The sequence below is a fragment of the Propithecus coquereli genome, unplaced genomic scaffold, assembly GCF_000956105.1.
Source record: "Propithecus coquereli isolate 6110/MARCELLA unplaced genomic scaffold, Pcoq_1.0 Scaffold18, whole genome shotgun sequence".
Taxonomy (NCBI): Eukaryota; Metazoa; Chordata; class Mammalia; order Primates; family Indriidae; genus Propithecus; species Propithecus coquereli.
Window position 1 is genome coordinate 1,230,755 of NW_012142745.1, and position 20,119 is coordinate 1,250,873.

Consider the following 20,119-nt stretch of genomic DNA (forward strand, 5'->3'; position numbering starts at 1 on the left):
GAACTCCTGAGCTCAAACAATCCGCCCGCCTCGGCCTCCCAGAGTGCTAGGATTACAGGCATGAGCCACCATGCCCGGCCTCACCACTGGACTCTTTCAAAGATTTTATGATTGTGGTCTCTGGTCTTCAGTCCCTGATTTCCTTTTGAGATGGTAGTTAGAAGCCCTTTGGGGACTTGAACTCTTTCCTTTTTTTTTTGAGACAGTCTTGCTCTGTCATCCTGGCTAGAGTGTACTAGCATCATCATACCTCCCTGCAACCTCAAAATTTCTGGGCTCAAGTGATCCTCCTGCCTCAGCCTCTTGAGTAGCTGGGACTGCAGATGTGCACTGCTACACCCAGATACTTTTTCTATTTTTAGTAGACACAGGGTCTTGCTCTTGCTCAGGCTGTTCTCGAACTCCTGAGCTCAAGTGATCCTCCTGCCTCAGCCTCCCAGAGTGCTAGGATTACAGGCGTGAGCCACCATGCCCGGCCTTGAACTCTTTTCTTACTGAAGGAGGACTTCCCAACCCTTTCCCGTTTGGCAATGCCATTATGGCTCCTCTCTCCTAGAAGGCTCTCCGTCTAGCAGCAGGTCTAAGGTGCAACCAATGCAGAATAGAGGATTTTCTCAAGAAAGTGGCTGGCATCTGAGACCTCCTGACTGAACTATGCATATTCCATCGGAGCTCTGACAAAATGATCAAGGCCTGAATTCTCTTCATGGAAGAGATAGGACTTGGAAAGCTTTTCTTGTAGGGCCAGAGAAGAGTGCGAGGAGAGGAAATACTGAAATGTATTCCTTCACTACATCATCAGTCCTTTCTTATACTTACATGAGCTCAAAGATCTCCCCAATAAGCATACATGTGAAGCCATTCTTCTGGTGTAGATTATAAACGTGTTATTGTTAAGAAAAAGTGGTCAGTAAAGACAGAAGTTAAAGCACAGACTTTGGTGTCATATACCTGAGCTTAAGACCTGGCACTGTGACTTTCTAGCTGTGTGACTTTGGCTAAATTACTTAACATCTCTAAGCTTTGTCCACAGTGGTAAGTTAAGAATAATATCACCTGTCTCATAAGATTATCAGGTCTGAGACAATGCATGTAAAGTATTTAATACAGAGCTGACAAAGAATGAGTCAAAACATATTAATTATTACGATTATTAACATCCCATCAAAAAGGAGGATCACCCTTAGAAAGGTTCCTTATAAATTAATACCACAAAGTACAAATAGGTACATAACTCTCGGTAAATGTGAGGTATCGTTATTTTTAAAGATCATTATTTCACCAGCCTCTCTCAGCCTCAGGATGAGCTCTATTCCCCCTTCTGGGGATTAGAGTCAAACCTACCCCAACTTCCATCAGGGACCTGGCTTAGAGAGGGGCTAAAGGTCCCAGAGCTCCAACACAGAGACACAAAGGATATTCGAGAGAAGAAGAGGTCAAGGTTTTCAATGTGGTGCCAAGGTGCTGTGGGCACAGGAACAGAGATGTCAGAGCCCTAAAGGGACACAAGCCCCTTGCTCCCTCAGTGTTCCTCCACCAGCTCTCCCTCATGCCCCAGCTCTGGCTGTCACGTCCAAGAACTCACACTTGCTCCCCTCAGCAACGTGCACCAACAGGTCCTCCTCTCCGGGGGGTGAATCACTGTAGGAGGCCTCTAGGCGCTGGTATTCAGTGTCAAACTGCGCCATCACCACCGCCCCCTGTCCACCTTGTCCACCTGCCAGTGATGAGGAAGAAGAAACCCTGGTTCAGACCCAGGTGCTGTCTGCCTGCTGCCCTGCCTACCAGGCCAGAAGGAGTGAGAAAGAATCCTTGGGCTTCATCTTCACTACCAGTCTCCTCAGCTCAAAGGCAGAGAAGTAACTTGCAGAGTGTAGTAAGCTCAGAGTTTGGGAGGCCTTAACTCTGGTCAAGTCATTCCCAGAGTCTTTACTGGGTGTCTACTGATGACTTCCTGCCCTGAAGCCAGGATCTGCCCCTACGTGGGGGCTGTTTCATCTTCTATTCAATGGAGAGGAGGGTCCCTCCCCCAACCCTCCTGGGAACTGTGATCTCTCAAGAGACTAGCAGTTTGGAAGCACTTTGTAAACAAAGGTTTGAGATAAGTACATGGCCCTACCAGCTCCATGGACAGTGTCTGCTCCACTCCAGCCCTCGATGCCCTGGTCTGCAGCTGCTGGAGGAGAAGGTGTCAGGCCCCAGAGAGTGTGGAGTGGGGACAGAAAGGAACCCCACCCTCCCACCCACCCATGCCCCACTAAGAGGAGGCCGAGTGTGGGGAAGAGGCACCCTTCCAGCCTAGGACTATGAGCACTTCCTCTGGCTGTGCTATCCAGGGCCACTCATCCACCCCTAGGGTCCCAAGAAGTAACTTACTGGCCCAGTGGAGACTAAGTCAGTACCGGCCTGAGGCCAAGCAGCCCCTCTAGACTGTTTTTCTATTGCTCCACCTCAGCCTCAGAAATTAGGCATGCTTCTCAGGGTCCACAAAACCTCCAAAGAGAGTCTTTTCCGAATAGGACCTTTCTGGTAAACCCCTTCCCCTGCTTTCCTAGCACCAAAAGGCCCAGCAGGCAAGCACAGCTCTTGGATAGCAAATCTTGACCGGGACAGTGTAGGTCCCAGATCCTGGGTGAATTTGTGGGTCACTGTAGGTCCCAGGAGCCAGGCATGGTCGAGGTGGTACTCACCCTGTCAGTGTAGACTTTGGGGGCCGTGGATTTCGGCCTAGCCTGGCCCCAGTGGGATTCCCTTGGCTAGTGAGAGCCCTGCTTCTCAGGGAAGTCACCACTCACTGGGTCAGTGTGGACCCTGGGCCCATGGAGCCCTGGCCGGCCCGGCCTGGGCTCAGGGGCTCCTGCGGATGTTGGAGGGCTCGAGCCAGTCCTACAGCTGATACCCCGGGTGGGCTGGGTTGCCTCCTCACACCCAGCCGCGGCGACCCGAGCCCAGCACGCCCCAGGGTTGCCGGGCCCCAGGCAAGGGTTCGGCTCCCAACAGCGGACAACCTCGCGCGCGCCCCCGTCGCTCGCGCGCGCCCCTACCCGCGCGTGCCCGCTATCAAAACATTCTGGCTGCGCGCCCCCGCCCCACCCGCGGTGCCCCTTCCCCCGTTACCCGCCGCGAGCTTGCTTAGAGCTCCGCAGGCACCCCTAACCAAGGCCGACCCGGGCCTGTGGATTCCAATGGCCGGTCTCCCGTTTCACCTCAGGAACGGCGACCCGGGTGATTCCAGAGACTCGATCGGCTCGCCTTGGCTTAGCTCGGCCCGGCCCAGAGCGCTAGGCCTGTCGTCTGCCATTCACTGTCACCCGCAGCCAGCCTGGCCAATGAACATGGGGGGTGGAGACACAACGGCCAATTCTCGGCCTTGGGGGCGGGACTAAAGGCTAGAGGCGGGTCTTGGGCAGTCAGAGGACCAATAATGTGCTCTACGTGGGGCGGGGCTCAGGTGCAGGGGACGCCGGTTGTCCTCTTCGCTGCTCCGTAGTGACGGCGATTGTTGTGGTGTTGCAGAAATCCGGCCTTGGAACTGTGGACGTGCGTGTCGCTCGGCTCCTGGGACATTTGGTGCAGCTTCTGAGGGCGGGGACGAGTTGACGCGGTTCAGTCTTTGCTTGTCGCTCGGGTAACGAAGAGCGGTCTGTTAGGCAACCTCAGCGATTTAAATTTTGTTGGCCTAGATTTGGGAGTTGGATGTCCCCCTTTCATTTTTTTATGGGCCGAGACTGGGGGTTTTAGAAAGCGGACCGGGATCACGTATTTACTCCACAGTTGACTCCTGACCTCAGGTTGAGGGCCGAGGTGCCTTGCGGCATGGGGGAGACCAAATCAGGCGGGCAGGAGACGCGGCAGTAGGATCTCGCTTTGGGGAGCTCTGTTTCTTACCTTCTTTCTGCTCCAGGAGCTGCTTCTAAGTAATTTCTGCTCAGCCATGTCGCCAACTCCGGCTCCTGCGTTGGTCTCCCTGTTTGACCTCAGTGCGGATGCTCCAGTCCTTCAGGGCCTTAGGCTGGTGAGCCACACGCCCGGCGAGGCTGTGGCCCCAGCTCTGCGTACTTCGTATGCAGGTATCCAGGAAGGTGTGGGCTGGACCATGAGGAACGTGACAAGACTCTTAGGAGCTTGTTGCTCCACCAGAGAACACATTCTTATTGGTATTCCCCACCTTAGGAGCCCACGTTGACTAATCTTTCTGCTGGATAAAATTTGTTTTAAATTCACTTAATCTCTGGGTATTTTCCAGCAAAGCCCCTCAGTTATCTCCAAACAAGTTTTTTGCTTCTTCACATTAACACCATTGCCTTCAAAAACACTTCAGAATTCCTAGTTATAGTATAAATTTAACTGATTCCAATCAAATCGTTCCTTTTTGTTGACTATGAAGCAATTTATTATTGGTTTTGTATAACTTTAATTTGTCTTTGGCTACATGTTTTCTTGCACCTCTCTTTAGAAAAAATGCACACTGTAATTGGAAATGTAAACTTAAAAAAAGGCATCTGGAAAGTTTTTCAAGAGTTAAATATTTTAAACTTATCAGAAATTATTTTCTATAGGATTCCTCTAAACAATCTCTTTGGCTAATCTAAATACAATATTCATATTCATTTTACACACATCTTTTCAGAAGCGTATTTATTGCATAAAGTGACTGCAGTACCATTTATTTCATGATTATTAGATTGTAAATTCCTCAAAGGCAAGGTCATGCTATCTCTTTCTTTTGTATTCTCCTCTGCTTTATATATCAGATACTGAATATAATTCCAGCACTGTGGATTTGGGCTCCCTTTCTGTCTCCAATTACTCTTCTCTTATTTAGGTTCAGATGAGAGGGAGAGCCCAGAAAGAAAACTGCTCCAGGGTCCTATGGATATTTCAGAGAAGTTAAGCTGTTCAACCTGTGACCAGACCTTCCAAAACCGCCAGGAACAGGTAAAAAGCCAGGGTGCTGAGCTAGAAGCAAAAGTGTAATGATGGGTAGGGAGAGGTAGGCATTTCATTTGTCTTAAATTAATAAAGGTCCATGCTTTGACTGAGGCAGTGTTACCCAGTCATACTTCCTGGAATTCTATTACTTGTCTTGGTTAGTATACAAGGCCAAGGTGGGGCATATTTCTACTTTCTGCCTCATTCTTTGTCTTTGTACCAGAGGGAACATTATAAGCTTGACTGGCATCGGTTTAACCTAAAGCAACGTCTCAAGGACAAGCCTCTCCTGTCTGCCCTGGACTTTGAAAAGCAGAGCTCCACAGGTGAGAGGACATGAGGGTAGAAGGCCTTAGTTTAGTAGTTTAAGAAAAGGTCAAGGATGGTGTACCAAGCTTGTGTATCTCATGTTGTCTACAGGAGATCTTTCCAGCATCTCAGGATCAGAAGACTCAGACTCAGCCAGTGAGGAGGACTTACAGACACTGGATGAGAAGAGGCCTGAATTTGAGAAGCCTTACCGACCCCAAGGCTTCTACCCTCATCGGGTTCTTTTCCAAAATGCCCAGGGCCAGTTTCTTTATGTCTACCGCTGTGTCCTAGGCCCTCACCAGGCAAGTGACAGTATAGATTGTGTGGTCAACTGCAGCCTTTTGTACACTCAGCAAAGATTTCCTCTTAGCCCAGTCCGTTTCTCACTATTTTCATTCCTTCCTGTTGAGTGTGGATGTCACACTTGACAACAGCATCTTGTATTGAAACTGGCCTGAATCTTGGAAAGGTCAAGTGTAATAGAATTAAGTTTAGAAATAGACCACTCTCTGTTTGAATTGTGGTTCTATCACTTCATCTTGACTACCTCTCTAAGCCTCAAATTTCTATGCCAAATGGAAACAAGCCTCAGGGTAGTTGTGTTAAATGTGTTAATGTATATGCAGCACTTAGCACTGGCACTTGGTTTCTTGTTCTCAATGAATGCAACAGATAGAATGTTTCTGCTGCTTCTCTGTCCTGCAGGTTCCCCCAGAAGAGGCAGAACTGCTGCTACAGAACCTGCAAAGTGGAGGTCCCAGATACTGCGTGGTGCTCATGGCTGCAGCTGGGCACTTTGCTGGTGCAGTATTTCAAGGGTAAGAGGGTGCTGTATGGGGTAAGGATGGAGTGGATCCTATTAGCCTGGGAGCACCAGCTGGTCTCCAGTGCTGAGTCTGTGCTGTCTACAGAAGAGAAGTGGTGATACACAAAACCTTTCACCGCTACACAGTGCGTGCCAAGCGGGGCACAGCCCAAGGACTTCGGGATGCCCGAGGTGGGGCACCACGCTCTGCTGGAGCCAACCTGAGGCGCTATAACGAAGTCACATTATATAAGGTGAGGTAGGCCTCCCAGATCTGGTAATCCTCTAATCCACACTTTTTTACCTCTCAATTCAACTCATTAAATTTTGCAGTAGGGAGATTTTTGACTCCTATATCCTTCCAATTTTCATTATTTCTAGGTAGACACAGGTAGAATAGGGATCCCAGGAGCCTTAGTCCTCTTTCTTTCTCCCTTTGTTTTATCTTCTACCTCCCACTTCCTGCACATGATCTGTGGGCCAGTTTTTGGGTTGGAGATTTAAAGATAGTAAATGAAGATATGCAGGGCTGAGTTACTCTCTTCTGTAGGATGTTCGTGATCTGCTAGCAGGGCCAGGCTGGGCTAAGGCGCTGGAGGAGGCTGGGACAATACTGCTACGTGCTCCCCACTCTGGCCGGTCCTTGTTCTTTGGAGGCCATGGGGCACCCCTGCAAAGGGGAGATCCCCGACTTTGGGATATCCCCCTCGCCACCCGCAGACCCACCTTCCAAGAGCTACAGCGTGTGCTCCAAAAGCTGACAACCTTGTATATACATGGTGAGCCTTTGATCCAGATCCCCAGACTCCCTAGACCTTCCTACTCTCCAGCCTAAGCCTCAGTTCTTAGTTATATACCCAGAAGGTTTTCTAGCCCTTGGACTGCTGGCCAATTACATCTTCATTGACAGAAATCTGGGCTGGCTTCTCCTCAGCTAAGTTCGAGAAACATCTTTTGTTTTATGGCAGGAGAAGACCCTTGGGAAGCAGTCAGATTTCCCTCACCTCAGACCCACTGGAAGACAGTGAGAGAGGAGAAGAAGAAGACTACTGAGGAAGAAAGAAGAAAGGTCTCCAGTGATAAAAATGAGACACTTGGGCAGAATGAGGAATCTCACAAACAGGGTTTGAGTACTATCTGGCAATTGTCAAATCTATCTGGGTTTCTGTCCTAGAAATGCAGTGGCAAATTCCCTACTCTCATAACTGACCCATTTCCCTATTTATAGATAGGTCCCTATACAACACACACACCTAGCATCTGTTTATAAAGTGGGATATGTCATAGCAATTACTGAGACATGTTTAGTGATCTTTCCAGATCTCCTATTATCTCTTTTGTTCATGGATGTTCCGTCAATACTTAGAAAAGTCCTAGCACAGAGTCGATCCATGTGTTGCATGGATCTCACATAGCTTATCTGTCTTTTATTGCATCCTGTGGTTTTGGGCTAAGGGCCACTTCCATGGTTTCCTCTGTTGTGCATCATCCTAAGGCTGCTCATAGGGAGAGTCCAGGGACTTTTGTCTCTGAATATCTCCTTCTGGTCCTGTCCTTGTCTGTGCTGAGAACCTAATTTATGCATGTGATAGAATGGACTTAGTTCTTGATATGCTATTTTATCTGAATAACAAAATAAAGACTATTTCATTCCAGGATGATCTGGATTATCTCTTTATAGACAATTCTTATGCATCTGAGGTAGTCCATATGCTTCCACCCTCTGCTTACTCCTTCGATGGATTTGACATGTCAAATATTCTCCTAGGTTCAGGGTCGGAAGGAGAGGATGGCTTACAGGTAGAGTTGGAGCTAGTGGAGTTGACACTGGGGACCCTGGATCTTCGTGAGTTTGAGGTATTGCCCAAGCAAAAGAAGAAAAGAAGGAATAAGAAGGAGAGAAGCCGAGACCAGGAGGCTGGGACACATATGACTCTTCTCCAGCAATCTCAAGAAGATGAGCCTTTCTCACAGTCTGCCCAGGCAGTTACAGCCCCCTTGGGCCCTTCGCTGGATGAGTCCAAGGCCCCTGGTCAGCCAGAGCCCTGGGATGTGCTTCTAGCTGCTTGCCGAGCTGGAGACGTTGGAATGCTGAAGCTCCAGCTAGCTGCCAGCCCTGTAGACTCTGGAGTTATGTCTCTGCTCAGTGCCCCCTTGGGCTCTGGTGGCTTTACTCTCCTGCATGCAGCAGCCGCAGCTGGAAGAGGCTCAGTGGTTCATCTGCTGCTGGAGGCAGGTGCTGACCCCACTGTGCAGTAAGTGAGGGTCCCCATCTTGAGCCATTTTGGGTATAGAGAGGATAATTGGGAGGCTAAAGTTGGCATTGGCTACTTGACAGTATTCCCTTGATCTGATTGGGTGATGTTGGGAAAGGCCGGAGGCAAGTCGAACCCATTTTTTGGGTCTTTACACCTAGGGACTCCCGAGCCCGGCCACCTTATACCGTTGCAGCTGACAAATCAACACGTAATGAGTTCCGAAGATTCATGGAGAAGAATCCAGATGCCTATGACTATAACAAGGCTCAGGTCAGCTGGAAAAGGAAGAAGCAGAGTGGGAGACCATCGTAGATCCTGGCTAAATCCTTCCTACCTCCTTGCAGTTTCACCAAGGATAGCTTGTGTGGGTCTTACCTAATATCTTCCCGAAATCCTCCAGGTGCCAGGGCCACTGACACCAGAAATGGAGGCCCGGCAGGCTATACGGAAAAGGGAGCAGAAGGTGGCTCGGCGGCGACGGGTGGAACAGCAGCGGGAGCAGCAGGAGCAGGAGGAGCGGGAGCAAGAAGAACAGCAACGATTTGCCGCCCTCAGTGACCGAGAAAAGGTGAGGCTGGAGGTTCTCTCTTCCACAGCAAGGCTTCCTTAGAGGTCTAAACACTTCCCCAGTATGCAGCTATCACTTCTTGGGTACCCTGTTCACCACTGGGGCTTTGTCCTTAATGCAACTTCCTTTTCCCTCAGAGAGCTCTGGCTGCAGAGCGCCGACTCGCTGCCCAGTTGGGAGCCCCTTCCCCTCCGATCCCTGATGCTGCAGTCCTCAATGCTCGGTGTGGGCCAGGGTGAGTGACTGGGTGGACTATAATGTTGTAGGGAACATTTTGGGCAAGTGGAATGAATGCCTACACAGTATTCAGAAAGGTTGTTGAGGGGATTTGAGGTGTTCTGGGAACCTTTGGAGCAAAAACAGAAATGGCAGGAGGAGGCATGGGGAGAGCTTGGGTTGGAAAGTTTCTGGGGTACCTATCCAGCCATTTTTCTTCCTCTTGTTCAGACGCTGCTGGAGTTGTGGGGCATCCCTCCAAGGCCTCATTCCCTTTCACTACCTCGACTTCTCGTTCTGCTCCACACGTTGCCTCCAGGATCATCGCCGTCGGGCAGGGAGGCCCTCTTCCTGATCTCTTACCGCTTCACCTGGGGCCAACTCTAGGCCCTAAGAGGGCACATTCACACTAGCCCTAGGTTTCTTCTTCCCCATGAAACCAGAGAGTATTTGGAAGATTAGGGTGAATGACACTCAGGAACCAGGGCAAAGACAGGGCCACAGAGGTGTGTGGAGCTGGTACTGTCTCTGGAGCTTTAATCACAATAAAGCTTGGCAAGGAATCTGCACTCGTACTTACATTCAGAGGCATTCTGGCCTTTGGTTCCTTATGGTCACCGTGGCCAGCACCAAGGGATCCTGCCCAATCCATGTCCCAGATCCAAGGGCTACCTTTCTTTCAGTGCCCACTTAACCGCATTGGTTCAGAGGCACTTAGTGAATCAGCTGAGAGGGAATAGATATATGTCTTGTGCAAGGTGCTATTGAGGATAGGCTTATCCAAAAATTGGATTTGGGGCTGGGAAGGCACATTTTCTAGCTCCAGCAATGTGATTTTGTTGAGCATTCCCCTAGGAAACAGCAGGGGTCTTGGCACGTAGAGGGTCTGCTGTGGCCCCCGTTTTGTCCAGTACCGGCCCAAGTTAAACCCATTGATCCAGACTTGGCCCTGAGGGGTGAGGGGGGGGGGGTGGGAAAAGAAAGAATCAGCTCTCTAGGCATCCCCTTTTGGGTTTCTAATCAGAGGATACTTTCTGCTTCCTCTCCCCACTGCCATTAGCAATACCTTAGTCCATCCAGGTAGATATAGAAATGTGTCCCCAACTGAGCCTAAAATTGGAAACGTTGTAGAGTAGAAGCTGGGGCCAGAAGGAGCTTGAGGTTGTGCACTTTTCGGCAACTGGAGAGGAAACCACCACTTCACAAGGTTATCAATTTTCAGAGGGAACATCATCCACTTGATAAGCATTGTTTGCCCCAGAATGGGTGGCTCTAACAGGCCCTGTAGGGAAGGCAAATGAAAAGTCATCATTCACTAAGCTCTAAGGCCAGACTATCCCTAATCAAGTCCTGGGATATAACTAGGCAAAGCTAGCTCACCTTGAAGTCACTGCTGTTAGACCCAAAACTGAGCCTCCCCATGTTCTCCACCAAGATATCCAGTCTGGCCCCCAGGTTCCCCATCAAAAATACTGTATGTCTCATATTTCGTTCCAAAACACCCTGGAACACCTGTGGATAAGATAGGATATATGAAAGGAAGGGCTCAGCATCTAGCTCTGAGTGGCCAAAGCATAGTTTGAAACCACATTAGGACACTTATTTGGAGAGCAAAGAGAATGCAGCCATCTGTCAGTTACCCATCCCTTCTGAGACTGTATCCTTAATCAAACTCTTCCTCATCCCAGCTTATCCCTGGAACCTCTGAGCAGGCAGATGGGAAAGGGGTAAATATGGGGAACTTAAGGCTAAAGGGTGGTGGGGAAGGGAGGAAATTGGGGCCTACAGTTGGCCTGGAATTAGGTTCTCACCCCATCCACCATCACATAGGCACGGTCATGGAGTCCATTATTTGGCACCCAGAGTGGTGTTGGCTCAAAAATGGTATGGATCAGATGGGTCCGATACAACATAAAGCCACGGTCCTGGGTGTGAAAGAATGAGTAATTGAGATGAACTGAGAGATAAGCAAGAACATTGTCGGGAAGATGGGAAGCTGGAGGGAACTTTTGGCTCCGGCTGTTGAGGAAGGTTGCCATTCCCACCAGATGTGAGTTTATGCCTTACCTGCTTTAAGGCCTCAAAGGTCATTGGCAAGATTGAGTGGATGGGCCCTCGGGGGCATAGAATGTCCAGGAAAGCCAGCAAATCCCCATCCTATTAGAATAAGGGGGAAGAATCAGAATAAGAGGAAGGCTCCTGTATAGAGAACAGGAGAGGATAGGCTATTTAGAAAATAAAGGGTTAGTATCTGAGAAAAGGTGGCAAGGAACTTACCAGACGCAGAGTCAAAGGTCCGAGCAGCATCTTGCGGCTAGGGGGAGGTAACGGTCCCAAGGGGACTTCCTGGAACTGAGCCCAAATTCTCTCAGGAGCCATAGGAAAACCACAGAAACAACACCTCTTCCAAGACCCTAGAGCAGGTTCTTAACCTGGGCCCCAGGGAAGGGCTTCAGGGGTCATGAAGACCCTGTAATTTTGCACACACATGTATTTCTTCCCACATAGTCCCATGAGTGGGAAATGCTTCCATGGGATGCTCAGAGGGCTCTGTGGCCCAGACAACAACCACCAATTTATGGGATCCCTTTATAATTTGGGCCCCCACTTCCCCCAAATTAATAAAAGCCTTTGGAGCTTAACAAAGTGATAGGGCACCTTGCTGATGATATTTCGAAGTGCAAAAAGCTTAGGTGTGGGGTCCCCTGCTTCAGATATAGGTGCATCGTAGTCATAGCTGGTAGTAATTGGAAGGAAGCGTCCCTTCTCATCAGCACCTGAGGTTGAGCCAGTTTAATTAATTCAACATATCTTTTGGATGATAGGCACTAAGCAAAGAGTTTCATGCAGAGGGGGCAGTGGTAGCCACATTCACCTTCTAGACATCTTAATTCATCCAGCCCTTAGATTCTAATTCTTTGTGTCCTCCCTGCTTCTGCCCCAGGGACCATCTAGACTCACCATTCCAGTATCCAAAGTTGGTACCACCATGGAACATGTACCTGAAGTGGGAGAGGGTCGGTGGGGGGAAGGTAAAAGCTAACTCATTGAATCTTAACTTTCATCCCCAACTCCCAGTTACAGATTTGGCCCCAGTATCTTCAGTTACATGTTCACACTGGCTCCCAACTTGAGCATCTTCTCTAGTCCTTTGGTTACAGCTGGAACGGACCGGGTGGAATGATTGTGGCCCCAGTAATCCAGCCAGCCTGTATAGTACTCAGAGTTCACCTACAGTGTGAAGTGAAAGGAGCCGTGAATGAGATGGGAACTGAGCTGGACCCATTCCCATCCCTGACTCTTGCTTTGATTCCCTTCCCCTCTGGCCCCTCACCAATGGTCCATGGGGTTCATACTGCCGAAGCAGGGTAAAGATTTTGGTCATGTTGTCAGCTGCAGAAAGGACGCAAAGCAAAAAGATAAATATCATAGAAGAGGTGTGCCTTCCCCAGACTCCACTCCTAACCCTTGCTTTGGAGACCTGGGCCAAAATCTACGGTGGTATAGAGTCCCTGGAGGGAGCCACATCTGAGTCCTTCAGGCCCATCTGTGGTGAAGAGCAAGATCTTATCTCCTAGTAGTGCACGGAAGAGCCCAGCCAGGTGCCTCATGTAGCTGAAGTCACAGGCCTTGTAGCTACCATATTCATTCTCCACCTGCCAGGGGGAAGGAAAAGTGGAGCCCAGTTATGAGGTAGAGGTCAAGGACCCCTTGTACCTCCTTCCCCTTGCCCATTCAACTTCCCCCTTGTACCTGAATGCTAATGATGTTGCCCCCATTGTGGTAGAGCCATGGATATATCTTGGGCAGCAAGACCTTGAACCAGGAGTCCACTGCAGCAAGGAAGTCTAAAGGAAATAGCAGCACCCTGCACATTAGGGGTTGCCACCACCAGCACAGCCCCCACCTCAGCATCCTTGCTAGTGACTTAAGTTCTGTCCATACTCTGGGCTATAGTTATCCACAACTAAATCTGGGAAACAGTGACTCTTGTCAGAAGAAACTCAGCCCTAAGGACTTGTATATATGCATGTCAATGAAATCTGAACACAGGAAACTTTAAACTAGTGTTTTCTTAAAAATAAATGTAGGAAAAATGTTATTGAACACACAGTGGAGAGCTATTATTATATAATCAACTCATATCTGAGATTGCTATAGCAGGGGAATTCACAGAAATGTAGACTGTCTGACCTGTACCCTGATGTAACTGACAGTGCAGGTAATTTAAGTCATCAACCAAAAGATCATCACACATGTTGAGCATCCCTATCTGAAATCTGAAATGCTCCAAAATCTGAAACTTTTTGAGTACTGATAAGATGCCACAAGTGGACAATTCCACATTTGACCCTTTGCTTCCTGATGGTTTAATGTACATACTTTGTTTCATGCATGAAGTTATTAAAATATTTTATAAAATTACCTTCAGGCTGTGTGTATAAGGTGTATATGAAACATAAATAAATTTTGTGTTTAGACTTGGGTCCCATCCTCAAGATATCTCATTAGGTATATGCAAATATTCCAAAACCTGAAATTGGATACACTTCTGGTCCCAAGCATTTTCAGACAAGGGATACTCAACCTGTATTATGCATCATGACTTAAATTCTCAGCTCCTTGTGATTTTTGTGATTCACCTCAGGGTCTTCATGCATGTTACTATCTCTGCCTGACACTTTTCTACCTCTCCTTTACCCAGCCAACTCCAACTCATGCTTCAATTCTTATGCCTTACTTCTTCAAGAAAACTTCTGATAGCCCAGATTAGGATAGATCCCCCCATTAGACAGTTTTGCATGGTCTCATAGTTCTCTTTTAAATACTTAACAAGTTATAATTGAGCATTTATTTCTGTAATTGTTTCTTGTTGATTTCCCCCACTAGTGAGCAGGAAGCTTGTCTGTCAGGTTAGTTTGCTGCATCCCTATCGTAAGGACACAGCCTAGCAGATAGAAGACTCTCAAAGGTGGATTCAATGAAAGATATTTGGGGGGGATTTTTTTAATTCTTAAAATACTAGATTCCTTTACATTTTATGTTCTGTATAAAGGAGGACTTTGCTTTACTGCCTCTTTTAATCCAAGCATACGCTAAATCACATTCATTCATTCAACAAATATTTATGGGTGCTGACCATGCGCCAAATACTGTTCTAGGTGTTAGGGATGTTAGAAGCAAATAAAACAGACAAAAATGTCTGCCCTTGTGGAATTTCCTTTCTAGTAAGGGAGGCAGACAATAAAGTAAGTAAATCAGGTGAAATACATAGTGTATTAGTGCTACGGAGAAAAAACAAAGCAGAAAAGGAAGACATACAATGATGGGGAAGGGACGCTGAAAATATAGAATGGCCAAGGCCTCACTGAGGTGATTTCTCCAGGAAGATTGAGGAAGCACCAAGTGCAAAGGCCTCAGAGCCCAAGGCCTGGAGGGTTTGAAAACCAGCAATGAGGCCAGTGTGGCTGGAGCTGAGTAAACAAGGAGGGGGGAAGCAGATGCCAGGGAAGTGACTGGGACCAATTATGTAGGACTTCGTAGACCATTTTAAGGAATTCATGGTTCATATTCTGAATGAAATGAGAACCTTTTGGAGAGGTTTAAGCAGGGAAATGACATGATCTGAGATGTATACTTAAACCTAAGCTTTAAGAGGATCATAAGTGAGAACAGACTATATGGGGGAGAGGGCAAACAAGGGAAACCAGTTAGGAAGCTGTTAAAATAAGCCAGCTGAGAGAGATGGTTTGGACCAGGGTGGTAGAAGTGGGCATAATACAAAGTAGTTAAGTTCAATGTTTGTGAGGGTAAAGCTGACAGGATTTTTTGATGGATCGAATGTGGGGTGTGAGAAAGTCGGCCGTGAAGGGTTACACTATAGTGCTTAGCCTGCCTGCTAGGAAAACGGAGTTGCCACTAAGTGAGATGGGAAGACTGAAGGAACAGCTGGTTTGGGAGGCAATGCCAGGAGCTTAGTTGTATCATTATACCTTTTACTTGTCCAAATGGAGAAGTTAAATAGGCAGCTGGATATATGTGTTTGGAAGTCAAAGGAAATGTCCTGGCTAAAGATACATATTTCAGGGTCATTGGCTATTAGTTGGAATTTAAATCCACCTAGGGAATGAGAATACATAGAAGAGAAGGTCCAAGGACTGAGCCCTGATACACTCTAGCATTTAGTGGAAAGGAAAATGGAGAACCAGAAAGAGACTGAGAAAGAGTGGTCAGAAAGATTGAGGGCAGGGGCAGGGACCAGATAAGTGAGGTGTCATGGAAGCCAAGAGAAGAGCGTTATTTCAAAGGATAGTGTGACTAGCTGTGTCAAATGCTGATTGGCCAAGAGGATGAGGCCTGAGAGATCACCATGGATTTAGCAATGTAGAGGTCATTGGTGGTCTTAAGCAAAACAAAGACTGCATGTTGGTATTCCATAAATATTTTATCATTTTATTTTATTATTTTTAATTTAAAAAAATTTTTTTAGAGATAGTGTCTCACTCTGTCACCCAGGCTGGAGTACAGTGGAGCAATCATAGCTCAGTGCAGCCTTGAACTCCTAGAGTCAAATGATCCTCTTCCCTAGCCTTTTGGTGGCTGGAACTACAAGTATGTGCCACCACACCCAGCTAAATTTTTCTTATTTTTTTGTAGAGATGGGGTTTTGATATTTTGCTCAGGCTGGTGTTGAACTCTTGGCCTCAAGCGATCCTCCCACCTCAGCCTCCCAAAGTGCTGGATTACAGGCATGAGCCACTATGCCCAGCTCACTTTATCATTTTTAATGTATTTCATAGTCATGTGAGTTTGGGAAATGCTAAGGGGCATAAAGCTCTCCAGCACCTGAAGAATCCCCAGATATAAGGCATTTTGCCAGAGTGATCTTTAAAAATGTATAAATCAGATAAAATTATTCCCTTGTTCTAATGACTTCCTATTTGCACCTGAAATGAAACCCCAACTCATTGAAATATTAGGCATCCTCGGAGCTTAATCTTAAATTCTTTTTTCTTTCTCTACACTCTTTCCCCAGATGATGTCTCAGGACTCATGGGTTTAAATGCCATCTTTAGACTGATGACTTCCAAATTTATATCTCTAGCTCAGACTGCTCCACTAAGCTCTACACTCACACAACCTGTTGCTTACTTAATATCCTCACTTGAATGTGACATGACAGAAATGTAATATGAGAAGAACAAAATTGTTTTTTCCCCCAAAGTTGTTCATCTGCCACCCCTAGTCTTGACTGGCCAGAAACTTGATTCCTTTCTTTCCTTACCCTAACACCACCCCGACCCCTCCACTTCTAATCAAAATCTATCAACAAGTCCTGGTGATTTTTTTTTTTTTAGATAGGGTCTCCCTCTGTTACCCAGGCTAGAATGCAGTGGTAATCATAGCTCACTGTGGCCTCCAACTCCTGGGTTCAAGCGATCCTCCTGCCTCAGCCTCCCAAGTGGCCACCTGCCTGGTTAATTTTTAAATTTTTTATAGAGACAGCGTCTCACTTTGTTGCCCAGCCTGGTCTCAAACTCCTGGACTCAAGCGATCCTCCCACCTTAGCCTCTCAAGGTGCTGGGATTACAGGCGTGAGCCACTGTGCCAAGCCAAGTCCTGGTGATTATTATCTCCAAACCATATCTGAATTCTGCCTTCTTCTTTCTGTTTCCACCACCATCGCCTTAGTCCAGGCACCATCATCTCTGTCCTCAGCTATAGTAATAGTATCCCAATTAGTTTCTCTACCTCCACCCTTGTTCCCCTCAATCCATTCTCCACATCCAGGCTAATGGTATATTAAAACAGATCAGATTATATCACATCTCTGGTAAAATTTTTTCAGTGCCTTTCTACTGTACTTAGAATAAAATGCAAATCTCTTCCAACAGCCCATCAGGCTCTGCACCAACTGTCTCTATCTCGTCTCCAATTTCATGTCACACTACTGTCTCCCTTACCCACTATGCTCCAGCCATGCTGTTCCACTTTCAGTTCCTCAATCACGCTATGTTCTTTCCCATCTCTGGGGGCCTTAGAATATACTGTTCCTTCCATCTGGAACCTTCTTGCCTCACTCTTCACATGACAAGTGCTTTCCCTTCCCTAGAAGTCAACTGAAATGTCACCTTCTCAGAAAAGCCTTTTCTTTTTTTTTTTTAACCCTCCTAAATTCAACCTTGAAGAGAAGCCTTTCTGACCACCTTACCCAAAAGAGACCCTTTCTGTTATTCACTATCTCAACTCCTTGTTTATTTTCTTGTACAGTATAATATTTTTACAGCTTGCAATAATCTTATTTATAGGGTTTTTTGTTTTTTAAAAAACTGGTCTCTTCCACTCTAAGCTCCATGGCAGGTTTGTCTAGTGCCCCAGTTTCTAGCATCCTGCTGGGCATGAAGAAAACAACTCGTAAAATATTTGAATGATGACCTCCAATTTGGGAATGGTCTCTTCTGTTTCTGTCACCCAAATGGCCCATTTTGTTGTTTCCTTTTTTTCTGGATTAAATCTTTTGTCTCAACTCACCTGGATCTGAGGTTCTTAGATGAATTTTAGGTTTTCGAAGCAACCAGGATGGGAGACCCCCCTGAGACAAACATAAAGACAACAAAGAAGCATGTAGGTTTTGTTGTTTGGGCGTTTGCCAGTTAAGAAGGGAGGGAGTTGAGTATAGTGCTGGAAATGGCCCTAGAATATGGGCAGATGGGAGGAGTCTAGGAACTGTACATAGGTAGTTTTTGTTCTATCCCAGCTAACTCACCATCTCCCACTCTGCACAGATGTAAGGTCCTGGTCTCAGTATGACCAACAGTTTCGCTATAGCTGCCTCGTGCAGAAAGGCAATGAGGTCCCGGCTGCCATTAAAGTTATAGACCCCAGGCTGTGGCTCATGGTAGTTCCAGGGCACATAACTGAGAAAGGAAGAGGTTAACAGGGCCCAAGGTGCGGAGATGCCAGGGAGGCCTAAGGGCTCAGGCCTTGCAGGCAATCTCCAGGAAGCCTTTGGGAGGTCATGGCCCACCCTTTCCCATCTTGGCCTAGGAACCCTGGAGCTCTAACCCCTCTTGAAACCGAGCCAGTCTTCCTGCCCCGACCCCCTTCCTAAGGGGGCGGTAGGAAGAATAAATTCCCCCTTCCACGGCTCTCGAGAGCACGTCTTACAATTGAACGGCGTTGAGGCCGCTCAATCGCATCTTCAAAAGCCGGTCTGCCCAGAGCACCCGCGGTACCCGGAAGTAGTGCAGGCTGCCAGACACGTAGCGGAACGGGACGCCGTCCAGGAGGAACCTGTCATGATCCCGATCCACTACGAACGACCGAGTGTCTGCCTGCAAAGGGAAAGCAGCAAAATCTGCAGGGAGGCTCAGCGTCTGCCAATAGCAGAGGACGTGGAACTAGCCTTGCCGGTTGTTTTGTTGTTGACTTTCTCTCATCTGTCTGATCTGATCCCACCCTACCCCTCCTAGCCGGCCGGTTCCACCCTCTTATCTTACCTGGGGCAGCAGCAGTGTCAGGAGCGACAGCAGCAAGGAGGGAAGGCGGGGCAGCTTCTCCGGAGCCATGGCGCTTACTGGGCTCATCTAGTCTGAGACGCCGTCCGACCATCACGTGTTGGATTCCTGGGAGGGAACCTCAGCGAGCAAGGGGGCGGAGACCACCTCAAGTTGCCAGGCGGTTAGCCTGGACTTTGTCTCCAGCTTGCAGCCACCCGCTACTCTATTAGTTTGTAAAATCCTCTACATCTTGCTATTCAAAGTACAGTTCACGAACCAGCTTCATTTGCCTCACCTTGGAGCTTGTTAGAAATGCAGAATCTCAGATTCTACCTCAGACCTACAGAATCAGAATTTGTATTTTAACAAGATACCCAGGCGATCCTAGGCACATTCAAGAATGAGAAACACTGCTCTCCTAGACTGAGCAGTGCCTTGTCCATCTTGAGCACAGGGCCTGGCACATGGCAGGTTAAATCTAGGTGAATGAATGTCAGAACCAAGGGGCAAAAACAGGTTCAGAACTAAGGAAAACCATTGGATAATCTTCATGGTGATTGGGGTGTGGAAAGGAGAACCAGGTTACAAGAGGGACCTTTTTCCTGGAGAGCCCTGTTTCAGCAAAAGAGCCCATCCTGACCACCTGACCATTCCATCTTTTTTGGAAGTGCACCCCTCCCCAACTTATCCCTGCCTACCTAGGCAAGAGATGTCAAGGACAAATGCTTGGTGCCAAGGCTTGGGAATTTGTGAACTTCCACTTCTCCTGCCTTCACAGTCCCAAGCTTGGGATATGAGGATCAGGGTAATAATAATTATTATTATTATTATCGTTTATTGACACTGAGGGCTATGTGTCAGATATTGTGCTAAGCACTTTACACCTCATTTCATCTTCAAACAACTCCATTAAGTAGACAATTATCATTCCCATTTTACAGATGAGGAAACTGAAGGACAGAAACATTAAGCAGCTTGTCCAAGGTCACATGACTACTTTAGTAGACATGGGATTTGAACTAGTCAGTCTGGCCTCACGGTTAATGCATTTAACCTTAGATGCTATTATACCTATTTTATAGCTATGAAAAATGAGGATGAGAGAGGTTAAGTAACTTTCCCAGGTCACACAGCTACTAGGCTCTTAAGACCGGATTTAGAAACTAGCAGTCTGGTTCAAGAGCCTGAGCTCTTAATCACTGAGACTAGAGGTAGGGGGATACAGGCCAGAGCCCAGAAGATTGTTAGGGATCAGAGCTCCAGGAGTCCAGACCTCCAGCACCCGCCCTTCCCTGGAACCCCCTCAGGGATGGACTGGAGTCGGCCGCTTTCTGGCCCCAGCGCGCCGGAGGTATGAGGCCTCCTACCTCCGACGTTGGGAGATGGAGGTCCTGGGGGCCTCGGGCCGGGGCCGGCTTTGCTCCCCTTTGGCGCAGGTGCCTGCGTCTTGATCCCTACTGAAGGCCAAGTAGGGAACCCTCACCCGGGTCCTGGGACCGGTCCAACCCCAGGCCTAGCCCGCCCCCGG

General features: G+C 47.8%; 3 protein-coding genes across 12 annotated transcripts in view; 1 reads left to right on the forward strand and 2 right to left on the reverse strand.

Annotated features, from left to right (window-relative positions):
- Positions 1-3,355, reverse strand: part of ATG9A (autophagy related 9A) — a 10,143-nt gene extending 6,788 nt beyond the window's left edge. The window contains exons 1-5 of one of the 6 annotated variants that reach the window (XM_012642517.1): positions 3,207-3,355; positions 2,120-2,176; positions 1,586-1,717; positions 1,421-1,464; positions 820-884 (exon numbers count right to left, since the gene is read on the reverse strand). In XM_012642517.1, coding sequence (XP_012497971.1) covers positions 820-884; positions 1,421-1,464; positions 1,586-1,688 — 212 coding nt within the window. In that variant the 5' untranslated portion in view covers positions 1,689-1,717; positions 2,120-2,176; positions 3,207-3,355. The other 5 variants (XM_012642518.1, XM_012642522.1, XM_012642519.1 and 2 more) reach the window with 5 other exon arrangements.
- Positions 3,356-3,521: 166 nt separating this feature from the next.
- Positions 3,522-9,654, forward strand: ANKZF1 (ankyrin repeat and zinc finger domain containing 1). 5 transcript variants are annotated; one of them, XM_012642525.1, is made up of 14 exons: positions 3,522-3,540; positions 3,905-4,070; positions 4,826-4,938; positions 5,156-5,258; positions 5,353-5,546; positions 5,950-6,062; positions 6,156-6,303; positions 6,600-6,828; positions 7,018-7,173; positions 7,818-8,304; positions 8,466-8,577; positions 8,708-8,875; positions 9,013-9,110; positions 9,323-9,654. In XM_012642525.1, the coding sequence occupies exons 2-14, from the start codon at positions 3,935-3,937 to the stop codon at positions 9,444-9,446; spliced, it is 2,181 nt and encodes a 726-aa protein (XP_012497979.1). In that variant the 5' UTR covers positions 3,522-3,540; positions 3,905-3,934; the 3' UTR covers positions 9,447-9,654. The 5 variants fall into 5 exon arrangements, 4 of the variants coding, with proteins under 4 accessions (XP_012497979.1, XP_012497978.1, XP_012497981.1 ...); XM_012642524.1 differs by having other exon boundaries at positions 3,525-3,628; XM_012642526.1 differs by lacking the exons at positions 3,522-3,540; positions 3,905-4,070 and adding an exon at positions 3,774-3,804.
- Positions 9,604-20,102, reverse strand: GLB1L (galactosidase, beta 1-like). Its single transcript, XM_012642528.1, has 17 exons — positions 19,959-20,102; positions 18,592-18,717; positions 18,260-18,426; positions 17,859-18,009; positions 17,624-17,684; positions 12,845-12,939; positions 12,573-12,747; positions 12,426-12,484; positions 12,201-12,322; positions 12,053-12,093; positions 11,750-11,868; positions 11,369-11,443; positions 11,159-11,248; positions 10,903-11,016; positions 10,472-10,603; positions 10,158-10,373; positions 9,604-10,040 (listed from the first exon to the last, which is right to left on the reverse strand). The coding sequence occupies exons 2-17, from the start codon at positions 18,676-18,678 to the stop codon at positions 9,771-9,773; spliced, it is 1,974 nt and encodes a 657-aa protein (XP_012497982.1). The 5' UTR covers positions 18,679-18,717; positions 19,959-20,102; the 3' UTR covers positions 9,604-9,770.
- Between the last annotated feature and the right edge of the window lie 17 nt (positions 20,103-20,119).

Coding starts and splice junctions, on each gene's coding strand:
- ANKZF1 (XM_012642525.1), top strand. CDS start 3,935: ATGTCGCCAACTCCGGCTCCTGCGTTGGTCTCCCTGTTTGACCTCAGT. Junction 6,063..6,155: donor GCTGGTGCAGTATTTCAAGG/GTAAGAGGGTGC, acceptor TGCTGTCTACAG/AAGAGAAGTGGTGATACACA. Junction 9,111..9,322: donor AATGCTCGGTGTGGGCCAGG/GTGAGTGACTGG, acceptor CCTCTTGTTCAG/ACGCTGCTGGAGTTGTGGGG.
- GLB1L (XM_012642528.1), bottom strand. CDS start 18,678: ATGAGCCCAGTAAGCGCCATGGCTCCGGAGAAGCTGCCCCGCCTTCCC. Junction 12,485..12,572: donor CACCGTAGATTTTGGCCCAG/GTCTCCAAAGCA, acceptor TCCTTTCTGCAG/CTGACAACATGACCAAAATC. Junction 11,869..12,052: donor CAACTTTGGATACTGGAATG/GTGAGTCTAGAT, acceptor GCTCAACCTCAG/GTGCTGATGAGAAGGGACGC.